Source organism: Tachysurus vachellii, chromosome 7 (assembly GCF_030014155.1).
Source record: "Tachysurus vachellii isolate PV-2020 chromosome 7, HZAU_Pvac_v1, whole genome shotgun sequence".
NCBI classification, from domain to species: Eukaryota; Metazoa; Chordata; class Actinopteri; order Siluriformes; family Bagridae; genus Tachysurus; species Tachysurus vachellii.
In genome coordinates, this window is record NC_083466.1 from 4,487,786 (window position 1) to 4,502,132 (window position 14,347).

The 14,347-nt window shown below is 37.0% G+C and overlaps 1 protein-coding gene and 1 gene segment (V, D, J or C); both read right to left on the reverse strand.

Moving 5' to 3' along the window:
* Nucleotides 1-1,382: 1,382 nt before the first annotated feature.
* Nucleotides 1,383-1,909, reverse strand: LOC132847882 (T cell receptor alpha variable 12-3-like). The segment is given in 2 exon segments: nt 1,383-1,729; nt 1,870-1,909. Coding segments are annotated over 2 exon segments (387 nt in total).
* A 3,368-nt stretch (nt 1,910-5,277) lies between these two features.
* The window catches only part of LOC132847883 (ephrin type-B receptor 2), a 28,786-nt gene continuing 19,716 nt past the window's right edge, over nt 5,278-14,347 (reverse strand). Inside the window, exons 5-8 of the transcript XR_009648670.1 lie at nt 8,262-8,284; nt 6,458-6,542; nt 5,599-5,649; nt 5,278-5,308 (exon numbers count right to left, since the gene is read on the reverse strand). The gene's annotated coding sequence lies outside the window, so the exon portion shown is untranslated. The remainder of the gene's footprint in view (nt 5,309-5,598; nt 5,650-6,457; nt 6,543-8,261; nt 8,285-14,347) is intronic.

Consider the following 14,347-nt stretch of genomic DNA (forward strand, 5'->3'; position numbering starts at 1 on the left):
CCACAGATCTTCTGTGGATGTAGGCTTTCTCACATGCTTCTGTCTCTTCATGTAATCCCAGACACACTCGATGATGTTGAGATCAGGGCTCTGTGGGGGTCGTGCTATCACTTCATGCTGGTTTGAAGGCAAAAAAAAATAACACCAAATATTGATTTGATTGAGATTTTTATTTTGGTTGCTCACTTTGCATTTTGTAAATTGACAGAAAAAACACTCGTTATTTATATTTCTGGAAGAATTCTTTGTTTACAGCATTTTTTCCACACCTGCCTAAAACCTTTGCACAGTAATGTACTCACAAAGCAACATCCCTCTAGATTATTGTAAACTCCAAGAGATCTTCAGCCTCATCCTGTCTTCTGTCTGCGTGATAGATAGAATTTTTAATAATACTTCTCTCAGAAGAAGGTAAAATTTTCTCTCCTTCTGATGGCCAAACATTTATTAAGGATGAGATTTAAATTAATATTGTACTGGATTATAATAAGGTAAAAGAGAACAGGATGGAAACAAATTATTAATACACTGAAATGGAGCCAGACACAAAGCAATCAAGCATAAACCTATTAAAGGATATTACATCTATAGCATGATGTATAGACATTTTTGTGCCCCATGATGGAAATCAGCCATAATCTCCAGGAAAGGCTGATTAAGTACAGCACAATTGAGACAAATTGTCTGGTCATCAAGTAGGTGGAGCTCTACTACTACCTGCTGGGTGAATTGGGTGTCTTGTTTAAAGGGAACAGATGACAGCATCCATACATTTACAACACTCTTTATGTTGTGTATCTGATCATATCCAGGACCTTTAACCTTAGATACAATGTTTTAGTACTTTGTTAACATTCACATTCATCGACATTAATACTGTTATTATTGTAGCTAGAATTAAATCTGCATTGTCCATTTTCTGTTATTTCAATTTCATTAAATTTGGTACCTGTAAATGTACAAAGACTCTGTATAACAGTGAGGTGTACAGGAATTTTCTGTTCATGAAGTTATGCTGCAGTAACATTTATATGTGAACTGGTCGTCTTTAGTGGAATGCTTCAGAAGGAAAGACAGCATCGTTAATTCTTACAGATTTATACAAGCATATGTCTATTTTACGCAGATTTCTGAGAAATATCTCTCTTTTTTTCTAGGCAATACTTGGTTAATGAAAATACAGTTAATATATTACGAATATAATTTGGCAACTCAGCTATTTTGTCAGCAGTTTTGTGACCTGCCTGTGAATATCTGATATAACAAACACACAGAGAGAAAGAGATAGCAAAAAATAACAGGGCTTCTCGTCTACAGTTTTAAACTGAAGAAATTTTCAAGCCTTTGTAAGTACAATTACTATAGTATAACAATACTGTGTGTTAGTTTTTGTACAGTGTAGCTGGATTTCCTGTCACTGTGGGCTGCAGAGCACAATAGTATAGAGCAGAGTCTGATACAGCAGCAGAGGAGATGATCAGATACACTTGTTTTTTATCTTTATCATCAACTTTAGCATCCAGACGTGGTGGAAGAGGGTTACTTTTATCTCCACTTGGAATTATGTAAAGAAGATACTCAGGATTAGATTTTGGATATTGTCTGTACCAGAACAGACTCTGTACAGCAGCACTGAAGTCTTTGTAGCTGCAGGACAGAGTAACATCATCACCTTCATCTACAACTTTATGAGTGAAAAGTGCCTTTATTGGATCTGCCATGGAGTCACCTGTCATAGAGAAGAGAACATAATATTATTAGTCTTTACATGATTAAGACAAAGTTAAATAACTCAGACTCACATTGAGTTTTTCACTCACTACTATTTAACATTACCACCAATGTTTCTGAATTTAAATGTGAACTCACTTAGTGAAAGCCACAGGCACATCAGTATAACAGTGAACATGATGAATGGTGATGAATGGTGTTGCCAAATGAAAAGGTCTCTCTGTATTATATGAACATCATAAAGGTTCATGAAGCTCCACCCCACAGCATCACATGACACCTCCTGTTCATCTGACAGTTTCTTGACTTGCTGCAGTCCACCTAGTCACTTATTAAACAAGTGATATATCCATAATAATAATAATAATATCCATATGCTTTTAAATCATTAGAAAAATCACCATTTCAGTTCTGAAATATATACAGAGATTTTGTCTTAATTTTTTTGCACCTGCTTCACTTTTTTAATTGAAATGGACTTCATGTGGAAATCAAAAATTCATGTGGAAATCATCATCTGAATATACATACAGATATACAACATACAGATGAAGTAATATAACAGTAATGAAAAATCACTTGCAAAAAAAAAAATCCACATTTTCATTTCAAAATGTATAGAATGTATCTTGCATTATTTGTCATCCTCTCAAACTTTTTGTTTTTGGACTGAAATTTATATAATCTTGAATCTTATGAATATATCTATAAAAAATAAGTTAGCAAATAAAATTATTACTACGGAGGAAAAATAATATTTTTAAAAATGTTTAAAATTCTGTTTTTAAACTTTAATCAAACCTAACCTAATAAGTAATATGGTTACAGAGAGAAATTATCACAGCAGTTGTCAGACTTGATGTTGCCCCCTAGTGGAGAAAAATAATATTACTTTTTTCTTTTATCTTTAATTGCTGCCGATGTAATTAAAATTTGTGGCTATTCTATTTTTTCTAAGGATAAAACTACATGACATACTTAAATCTCAATCACAATAAACAATAACTGCTCAAATAATTAACTTTTAATATCATTATTCCTGTAATTGTATGGCACTTTGGGGGTATTTCTGTCATGATACCTGAGAATTTAAGAAAAGCCTAAAGTTTAGATGTAAAAAAATTGCTCTTTCATGAGCCACAGCCAGGAAGAAGCAATGACTTACTACTATTTTTAATATCAACTGCAAACAAAGAAAAAGCAAAGAAACATATAGATAAATGAATAGGGGAAAGAGGAAAACATGCAAAAATATGCAACTTTATAGAAATGTAAATACATAAATATATTTGAAATAAATTTGTGAATGAAAACAAATAATTAATAGAACAAAACACCAATAAATAAATAAATAAATAAATAAATAAATAAATGATTTTATGTAAATCTTAGTATTTTTGTCACTGTTTTTGTTTTTGTGTTTCCTCTTTTTTCAAAAACAAAAGGATACTTTTACATTAATAATGAATAATGAATAAATGTACAGATTCATGTATATATGAATTCCTTTATTAGTATGATTATAAATAAAGCATTAAAGTCATGATTAATAAACCCATCAAAACAATCCAAATAAATAAAAACATTCACACATGTGGCTACGAAGCTATAAGAGATCGAGAGACCTTCGAAGATGTTAAACTTTTACAAAACCTGTTTTACAACTTTTACAAATCCTCTTACTTTACTTTCAACAACAGCTGCTGAGCGGATATAATAACAGCCTCTTTCAGAGTCATGCACGGGTTTTGATCCCGAGTGTCTATGGGCCAGAACTCATAGACGAACACGCTAACCATTAGGCTCCAAATAGATCCCGCACCTTTTTATAGATGATTGGCTGGCGCCTTACACAAACCATCCGCGGATTGGACAGTTTATCAATCATGTCACCCAAGTCGCACAGCAAAACGGAGCTTTTTCACAAATAACAACATCATTGACACACAAGTCCATTAAATTTAAACTCCCAAGGACTGCGAGAGCTTAAGAGTTAAAACGCTTCTGATCATGAGTGGAAACGAGGATTCTACAGAAGGGGCCAAGATAAACAAACACCTGATATCGTGTTTCTTTTGTTTTTTAATTTATTTTCCACTCAGGAAGCCAGAAAACTCAGGAGAGCTGTTGATAGTGTGTTGCTGATGGATATTTTTTGAGTTCTTAATATTTATTTACTTATTCATTCATTCATTCATTCATTTAACAAATCATTTGTTCATGAACATGGATGAATATGTTAGATAGCCGCCCTGCTATCTAGTTAGCTCTAGAGATCAACTGTCACAATCTAGTTATTAACTGTCTAGATGGATAAAAATCTATAGTTCAATAACAATGAGCTTCTATCTGTTGATTACAAATCATTTAGCTGGGATGGAAGTCTGGATCAACTGCAGAAACTTTCCCATCAACTTGTGGCATTTGGTGACTGATCCTCAGATTTGTTCAATCTGCTGGGATGATACTGGGGAAGGAATACTGATCTGTCTGGAGGCCTTCAAAGCTGAAGTGCTGTCTACAGCCAACAAGCAGATGAACAAGTACTTCAGAACGACAAATTTCTTTAGTTTTGTTCACCAGATAAACCTGTACGTCTTCAGAAAGGTGTGCCCGGACTATATGGTCTCATTGGAGCAAGTCAGCTTCATACAGCACTTTTACTACCCGAACTTCAAACGAGCCAAACCAGAGCTTCTGGTCATCCTAAAGAGTCTCACTGGAGCAAGCCAGCTTCATACAGCACTTTTACAACCCGAACTTCAAATGGGCTTAACCAGAGCTCCCTGTCAACCTAAAGAGACTTTTTAGAGCATGTCAGCTTCATACAGCATTTTTACAACCTGACCTTCAAATGACCTTGTTTCTGAGTTTATATTTAAAAAAAAAAATACTTCTATTTAACACCTGACACTTCCTGAAACCTGCACATTCCTCTCTGGACTCCAAGAGAACAATTGTGTGTGGATTTTAACAACAACAGTCTCCGTGGATTATTTGTCCTCAGCCTTCTCATCTTATTGCTTCTATATAAGTATTCTATAAGTAGTTCTATGTCATCCCAGGCTTCCCAGCACTCCTGGCATCTTCACCATTTTAGGCAGCTTTCTTTATGCGTCCTTGTCTTTCACCTACTCTCCTTTTCTCTGAGTGATTATTTCATTTTGATTAGCTTATCTACTACAGCTAAGGCACTTAGGCTTAATTGATAATGTGCTATAAAGTCTGATTTTAATACAATTAGATTCAGGTAGTTACATTGCGTTATTATATTTTTACACTTTATCACACTCTCCTTCTGTCAGATTTTTCTCAACATTTCCCATTACAAAAAGAAGTTTTTATTTTGTTGCATTACTTGGAGATTAACATTATTCAGGAAAAAAGTGTAGAAATTCTCTGAATTATCCCTTATATAATTATTACTATTATTAAATAAACACAGTCATTAATATTTTAATTAAAAGTTTTTAATGTTAAAACATTACATACAAATTAACATAAAATATACAATAATATATACAGTTTATTGAAAATATTGGATGTTCCTCTTCTTCTTCTTGAGTGAAGGAAAATGCTGAAAAAAGAAAAGACATGCACTGATTATTATATTGTTATATTTCTTTTATATATAATGATAATTACCAAAACTACAGTTTATTATATTATAACAATATTATACTATTATTGCTCTGGTCTTAATAATTATGATATCCCAAAATTATTGTCATTCCGCATGCGTTCTATTCAGCAGATTTCTATTGAGCAGATTGAAGAAATTCAATCATTGCAAAGTGTGTGTAATGACTGCAGAATAAAATTGTGTAGCATTTGTCTAAGAATTATTGTGTGCATCAGAGTACTTACCACGTCCTGGCCAGCTTCCCTTGCCTGAAGCACAGCAGCAATCTGCTCGACCTGCACACACGTATAAATATGACGGTAAATTACAGTGTTTCATCTGTCTGATTTGTGTATGATGATTGAATAAGCAAGTTGTTGTCCTTCGGCTGCTCCCTGTTCGGGGTCGCCACAGCGGATCGTCCAATCCACATGTTTTGATTTGGCACAGGTTTTATGTCTGAAGCCCTTCCTGACTCAACCCTCCAATTGTATCTGTGCTCAGGACTGGAACTGAGCGTTAACCGCTCATTGGCTGGCTTCGTTTTGGTGAGAGCACAAGATATGATTGAATAAGCAAATGATATACATGAATGTGAGTATCTGTAAATAAGTCATTAGTCGGTGTGGCTTTGTTTCCACACAAGTAAAGCTAACTCATATAAACTATATTGTGCTTTGTCAGATTAATGCAGTTGACATATTACTAAACATCTAGACAATTTACTAAAACATACAAAAAAAAGAGAGTTTGTGTGTACATGGGCACACAGACGGTTGGGCTCCGCAATCAAGTTAAGCAGGTCGTAGTTGTTCTCTCCTTCGATAACCAACCTGGTTATATGTTTGGCCCCAGTCGGGTGGATTTTCTCTACTAGGGGAAACATGTACTCATCTGCAGAGAGAGAGAGAGAGGGAGAGAGAGAGAGATGCTGCTCTGTCTTTTGTTTGGTTTTGTTTGGCTCCATATTCCAAAAGCAAGAGGAGTGTAAAGTAGACAGTAGACTGTATACACTGTTGTATTTAAGGAAACACTTCTTATGATGTGAGGAAGTGTATTTGAGCTGTATGTGTGTGTAAGTTTGTATATGACTGTGAGACTCACACAGCATTATGATCTGTTTGTCCAGATCAGCTGACTCCAACATGTAGATTGTCAGGGGCTTCTGAGCTGGTGCAGGAACAGCAGACTGGGAAAGTAAAAGATTATTAGGGGTCAAGCACCCGAAGGGGCGTAGACACCTATTGTTATCGTTAGTTTTCTTCCTAATATTATTATTCTTCCTCTTCCGCCATTGAAGTCAATGGCAGCCCATGGAACCGTACGTAGGAAAGTTATGTCATTTTGCACACATGTAGAGGCCAGTCTTAGAAGTTACTATAGCAACTTTGGTGTGTCTAGCTCAAACCATCTAGCGCTACCAACAGTCCAAAAATCCAATTATGTTCATGTTCATAACTGTTGACTCGTAAGGCCGAGAGACAAAATTCTTGCATATTTTGGATCCTTTGCTCATCAGAATCAGAATGGTCTTTATTACCAAGTATGTTTTCACATACGAGGAACACACACACACACACACACACTCACACACTCAAACTTGCACACACACCCACTCACTCACACACACTTACACTTACACACACACTTACTCACACTCGCACACTTACTCACACTCGCACACTTACTCACATACGCACACACACTCACTCACACGCACACACACACTTACACTTACACACACACTCACACTTACACACACTTACACACACTTACACTTACACACACACTCACACTTACACACACACACTCACACTTACACACACACACTTACACACACACACACACACACTCACACACATAATATAAATGACCGGGGTCAAGCCGATCACATGTGCTCAGAACATGTCGCTGATGAACCATACCAAGTTTTGTAGCGATATGGCATTGCATTCGTAAAATACTGAACTTAACGTGAGAATTCAAAATGGCCGACACACAAAATGGCCGTCGGAAAACCCTTTGGTATCGTTTGACTCAGCATGCCTCAAGGAATCTAACACCACCTCCTTCATGATTTTAGACTCAAGTTTGCACTAGTTATAAGCAAAAATAGCTGTTTTTAAAATTTCGTGGCCACTAGGTGGCGCTGTCACGAAACGTTGGTTGCACCCTCAGGTCATGACTATAATGACATATACCAAGTTTCATGTCGACACGCATAAGTTTTGCGAAGATACAGCCTCACGTCTGTTTTGGCGTGCTCGCCACCATGTATGTTGCCACGGTATACGAGAATGCATCGGTCGTATACCAGTCATTAAATTAACAGATAACAACCCTGCGTCAGTGTGGAAAGGCCTAAATATGATGTATTTAGACATATAATGTATATGGTTCTGAGATTGAGTGAGTGTAAATGAGGGCTTCTCAAACTTTTTGTGCACAGGGTCCCTTACAGGTGAGAGTAATTTCCAAAAACCCCTTTAAATTCTAACAGTTACTAAGCATATTTTTCCTTTAAAGCATATTTTTACAATTATATCATTGTGATTCAGATTAACAGATTGTTTAGAGGGTTGTGTGTCGGCCATTTTGAATTTTCACGTTAAGTTCAGTATTTTTTACGAATGCAATGCCGTATCGCTACGAAACTTGGTATGGTTCATCAGCGACATGTTCTGAGCGCATCTGATCGGCTTGACCCCGGTATCACTGCTTGCAGCTATATTTATTATTAATGCTGTTATTAGAAGTAGAATTAGTAGTAGAAAAAATAGAATTAATTAAACGTCATAGATGTAGTTAATATATTATAATTTATTGCAAAATTAAGCAAAAATGCTGTGTTATTTGTGTGTGTGTGTGGGTGTGTTTGAATCTGTTTAGCTGCAGCACTGTTCAGTACCTCAGACAGTGAGATGAAGGAGTCTGTAGACAGAAAAAAACAATACAATTTTTAAGTTAAAATACATTTTATTTTGGAGAGAGAGAGAGAGAATAATAATAAACTATAATTAAATAAAAGTCTGTAATGTTTCCTATTAACCCTTAAATACAATATGACCCTCACTGTGCTGTTGTGTAAATGAAATGATTAGCTACATTCTACAGGTAGAAAACACATTGTAACTAAAAGTCCGGAGCTAATTATGTATGTGTCTAATCACTATGTTACACCTGCTTTACTGTAAAACTTGTATAACTTGCAGTATGTGACCCTGACAAAAATAAAAATAAATACTAGTTGTTTGCTAACACTTATTAATCGAAGGCAAGATTCCGTGCCCTTGTGTGCATCAAATCATAATTATGGTTTAGGTTTAACATAACAGTTGAAATAAACTTTAAATAAGTGCTTTTCTCTGTCTCCTGATTGGATAAGCTGCAGTGTGATGTACCAACCATATCATTCTTTGTGGTCTGTTACACTTCTTCTACTTTGGGCTTTTCCTGTTAGGGTTCACCACAACAAATCATCTGTTTCCACCTAACTTCCGCATCCTCTACTCTCGCACCTGCTACAGTCTCTAACCCATACAGCAGAGCTGCTCTTACTACTGTCTTGTACACCTATACTTTGATTCTAGCTGACACTCTTCTGTTACACAGTGAGTTATAAAAGTATTGTAAATCTGATTTGGAGATTGTGACCCTTGGGTTTTTTCTACCTTAAATATGAGGTACTCATCGAAGCTTCACTCAGGGTTCCCACTCTTTTTCAGAGATCATTTTCCAGGACTTTTCCAGGACATTTCAAATTTAGGAAAAAAAGACAAGGATCACAGATTCACGGCCTAAAGTTGTTCTTCTCTCCAGAAGTCTTTAAAACAGCGTACACTTTATGGCTATTACTTAACTATAAAATTAGAAAAACACCAGATACACACACACACAGAGCTTCTGAAGTTAAACTCTTCACTTTATTATAATGAACACATTATAACGACTGCCGAGGCCCTTCTTGTTAAACTTTCCCTTCCCTCTTCCCCAACTGCATTCTCAAAAAAAAAAACAAAAAAAAAACAGCATTATGAAAAATAACTGCAGAAGCATTCCCAAACGGAATAAACAACATTTAATTTGTCCAAAACATTCACTGCATTAAGCTCCAATGAACAGTATCCTTTTGAACTTTTTAGTGTAGTTGCTTTAAACTCTCTTGCATGTTTTTCAAACTTTGTTCTAGAGCTGCTAACTCCTCACTTTTCTCTGTGACACTTTTTCGATAGGCATTTGATTTTGACAGTAAGGTGAAGTCATGCTTTCTCTCTGCCCTGACTGCCATTTCATCTGCCTCTTTTTGCATGGTTTCTATGCTATGCATTATTTTTTGTCTTTTTGCATTGACATTTGCAATTTCTTGCTGCAGGTCTTTTCTTTTCCTCTCATTGGCAGTTTCGACTTTCTTTTTCTTTTCATCCTCCAAGTACTGTACATATCTCATCCTTGCTCCTTTGCAGTGTAGTATGAGATCTCTTGGCAGGACTTCATCCAGTGGGTGTTCAGCCATTGCATCCTGGACCATGCGCAGTGCTACCAGAGACCTCTCTTTAAGGTTTTCAACAAGCATATCTTTGTTGATAGAATATCCTCGTTCCACTGCCCCTTGTCCATGAGATAGTGTAAGCAGATGTTTAATCAGGTCCCACAAGGCTGTATATTCTGGTCTGCCACTGATAAGATTTCCAAGAAACTTGTCCAGCCTGGAAGTGTAAGCAAAATGTTGGAATTCTGCTTTATGGTGTGTGTTGATGTCTATTGAAAATGTTTTGTACTGTGCAAGAATCTCATCACACTGAGGTGCAGTGTACCAACCAGCATTAAGCAAATTTTGTAAGAGTTTCTGAAACATTTCTCTTGAACTTTCTCCGTTTGCAACCATGGCCACAGGGTCAAGGGAGCTCAGGTGCCGCACAACTGGGAACATTAAGGGACTTCTCTCCATCATTTTCTTGCAAGTCATGGAAAGGAAGGAGATACATTCTTTCTTAAACTGCTGAATTTTTAGAGGATGGTCCTGGAGGTTTTCAGATGCCTTTTCTAAAGCTTGCTTCGTACCAAATCCAGTGTCAAGCTGTTTAAGTGGTACATAGTTTGCTTTGTCTTGTGGATCTAGTTTTAGCAGTTGGAGAGGTGTCTTTAACTTTTCCAGTTCTTCCCTTTTGATATAGCTTGATAGCAAGCCTCTTATGGTTGACTGGAGCTCCTTTGCTAAAAAAGGAACCATTGGAGCGTCTGTCTGGAATTTTTCCAAAAATGGCTTCAGCTGTCTAGCAACAAATGCAAAAAAATGGAGCTTAGCTACAAAAAGAGGATCTGCAGTCGCCTCCTTTACTGTGCAGTATGATGCTGATGATGGAACTTTACTTTTCGGAAGTTTCCTATGGCTGTTGATGTACATCTGCACTGCGGGCCAAATTTCAATTGCTCTCTCTGCAACTGCCAAGTCTTCTACCCATCGATGAGCACAGAACTTTAAAGGAAATGCTGATGTTTTAGTCATCTCAATAAAATCCGCACGTCTGGCCGGGGAGTCATGAAACAACTGCCAAAGAGCCCTCAGTACATCTCCCACCTTCCAACCTGTTTCTTTCTCTCCACTTTGAAAGCTTCCATGCACAACATGCAAAGCACAGCTTCCCAAATGCAGCAACTTTGATGCAGAAGGGTCTGATTGGCTTTTGTCTTATCTTTAGGAATTTCCAATTGACCATAGGGCCATCCATTGAGATTTGTAGGAGCTTATTGGGATCAAGTGGTGAGAGGGTTTTCTTAATTTTCTCCAAAAGCTTCTCTGCCTGAGTATGTCCCAAAAACTCTGAATCAAAATAGCGCACAGCTACTTTCTCTTCACGATCACACCAATAACGGACAATTATATCCATCTGCTCCATCTGTGTCACTTTATTCAAGCATTCGTCAAATGACACTACATAGCATTTTGCCTTCCTGACATCTTTAATCAACTTCTCTTTGAAATATGGGCACAATCCAAAGGATAAAAGGTAAGCAGATTTTGTTGCACCACATGAAAACCGTTTGGCAATATCACTGTCTGGGAACATTTGATTAAAAATGACTGACACATCAGAGCTGGAGTTGAATGAGTAGTGTGACCTGACCATTTTGATTACCCAACGAATCTCGGCTTCAAGCACAGCTTGGCTCGAAAAAAACTTTGACAGTGTTGAGTTGCTTTGTGGGCCTGAGCATGTTGCCTCTTCATCTGTATTGGATACTTGAAAAGCTGTGCTTTCCTGATTGCCACTTTCAACATCTACAGTGGTTGCTTGTAGGTCTTTGCTAGATTGTCTGCAAATTTCCTGTCCTCTGTCTTCAGAAGTAATTTCCCTGAGAAAATGTGTAATTTTCGTCTCCTTTTTCATTTGTGTAGCAATTTTTACATGGCCTTGTCCTCGTTCATGACTCTTGAGTGCGGAGAGACCCATGTTACCGACATCAAAGGATTTCCTGCAAAACTTGCAATATGCCCTTTGCGCATCTCCTGATGCTTCTCCTAGCCAGTCCCTGAACTGGGGATCTTCTTTCCATTCCTTCTTAAACTTGCACTGCCTCCCTGACATTTGTCTTGTCTATTTCTGTAATTTAAGTTCAGATGTGTTACAGATTCAGTGAAGGGTAGGAAGAGCCTTTACATGTTCTAGTAGCTTTATTTTTCATTACCATCTCTTTTTACACCTCTCTTTGTTTTAATTTTGTATCTAGTTGTTGTACTTCATTGTCTTTTCTTTTTCAGAATGCACACATCCAATAATAAATTACGTTAATCATATTATATTAACAGGGGCACGGTGGCTTAGTGGTTAGCACGTTCGCCTCACACCTCCAGGGTCGGGGTTCGATTCCCGCCTCCACCTTGTGTGTGTGGAGTTTGCATGTTCTCCCCGTGCCTCGGGGGTTTCCTCCGGGTACTCCGGTTTCCTCCCCCGGTCCAAAGACATGCATGGTAGGTTGATTGGCATCTCTGGAAAATTGTCCGTAGTGTGTGATTGCGTGAGTGAATGAGAGTGTGTGTGTGTGCCCTGCGATGGGTTGGCACTCCGTCCAGGGTGTATCCTGCCTTGATGCCCGATGACGCCTGAGATAGGCACAGGCTCCCCGTGACCCGAGGTAGTTCGGATAAGCGGTAGAAGATGAATGAATGAATATTATATTAACAAACTATTTTTAAAAAATGATACCAAAAATCACTAGGAGTAATAATCTAGTGCATTAATAAAATATCAACAAACAGTATATAACAATTTTATAAATAATGCAAAAGAGTTTAATGTTTTAAAATGAATACAATTTAGAAGAGAAAAGGAAAGATGCTTTAAAGGTCACGTTCTTCCTGATCAGATTTTAAATTTTTTTTACATTACATTTACATCCCATTTTACAGCCCTCTACTTCCCGGTTGAATGACGTCCAAAGCAAGAGTGTTTGACTAAACTCCGCCCACAGGAATACAGTTGCTCTAACGGCATTGGCTAAGCTAAGCTGCTAAACTCAAATCACGACACACTACACAAACTACACAATCAGAACTCGTTACGTATTTCTGAAGGAGGGACTTCATAGAGGCACTCTTTCAAACGAGTCATTCAAAATACGTATTCATTTAGGAATAAAAAAATGACGGTATTTATGAATGTCATTGACTCACTTTCACAAACGATTCGTTAATAAACGCATATTCAAAGAAATCCCACTGTATTGTAAAAACGTTCTGCTCCGGCTTTGTTTGGAACTACTATGGTTAGTGAAGGATAGAAAGGGAGTCACTTCATGTTTAGTGAACGTTGCAAAAATCAATATCACATTTGCACACGTGTTTTTAAGTTTATATAAGTAAACCTATTATATGTTACCGGCCTTCGCCTTATGTTTACAACACTAGTCTGTGCTGCACTTTGAGCATGGAAACAATTGTTCAATATATGATTCACTGTGCATAGCGTCAGTAGAATATCTAATTTTGACTTCTTATATCGCTCATAAAACAGGTTTGGGGACTGTGTGGATGGATTACTTTTAAAGACAATTTGTCATGTGAATGAAATTTCAATATTTATAAAATAAAAAGACTGCACATATTAATACCCTCTCCTTTCTCAGGCCAATGCCGTCATGCATGCTTTAGTTTACTGTGCATTCCCCTTGCACACGATATTCAGATTAACAAGGTTAATATAACCTTCTTACCCGTCACCATTTGCTGAAAACAACAGTAGCACCTGAAACCGCCAACACAAGACAGCGTCATCCGTCACAGCGAGATTAAACAGCATAACAAAAAACCCGTCAAAACTCAGCGTCCCTGAACAGAGCGCTTTCTGTTACTAACGTTAATTGTTTAGACCAGAGTTGTAAACTGTTCTTTAAATGATCAAGAACATTTAAAAATAATAATTTTCCAGGACAGCAAGATTTTTTCCAGGACAATTTATGTTTTCTCTCATTTTCCATGTGTTTTCCAGGACTGGAACATTGGTCATTAATTTTCCAGGTTTTCCAGGTTTTCCAGGACGCGTGGGAACCCTGTTCACTACACATTTGAAGTTACTCAAAAGCTTAGAATGGAATTAGATTCAGCTGAACTATTAAGAAAGGACAGAGCTTATAAAATGAACTTCACCAGTGAAGAGAGTTCACTGTTCTTGTTCTTAATGTCAGGAGTAAAAATCTTTTAGCTCTACATTCCTGGACTGAGTGCTGTGGCTGGTTCTTTTCACTTTAACCAAGTTTAAGGTTACTGATGTTTTGCACTTGTAATTACTGTCAAATTGTTTTCATGTTTAATTAATATTCCATATGCTGTGTTACTGTTGTCATTTTTATGCAGTTCCTGCATATTTGTTGTTTCTGTTTTATTTGGGAATAATATTTTATATATATTTTAGAATAATTTTGCCGTTGTTCACGGTTATGTGTAAATTATAATGCAATGTAGCAAATTAAAGTCATCACATTGAAACCCTAGAATCT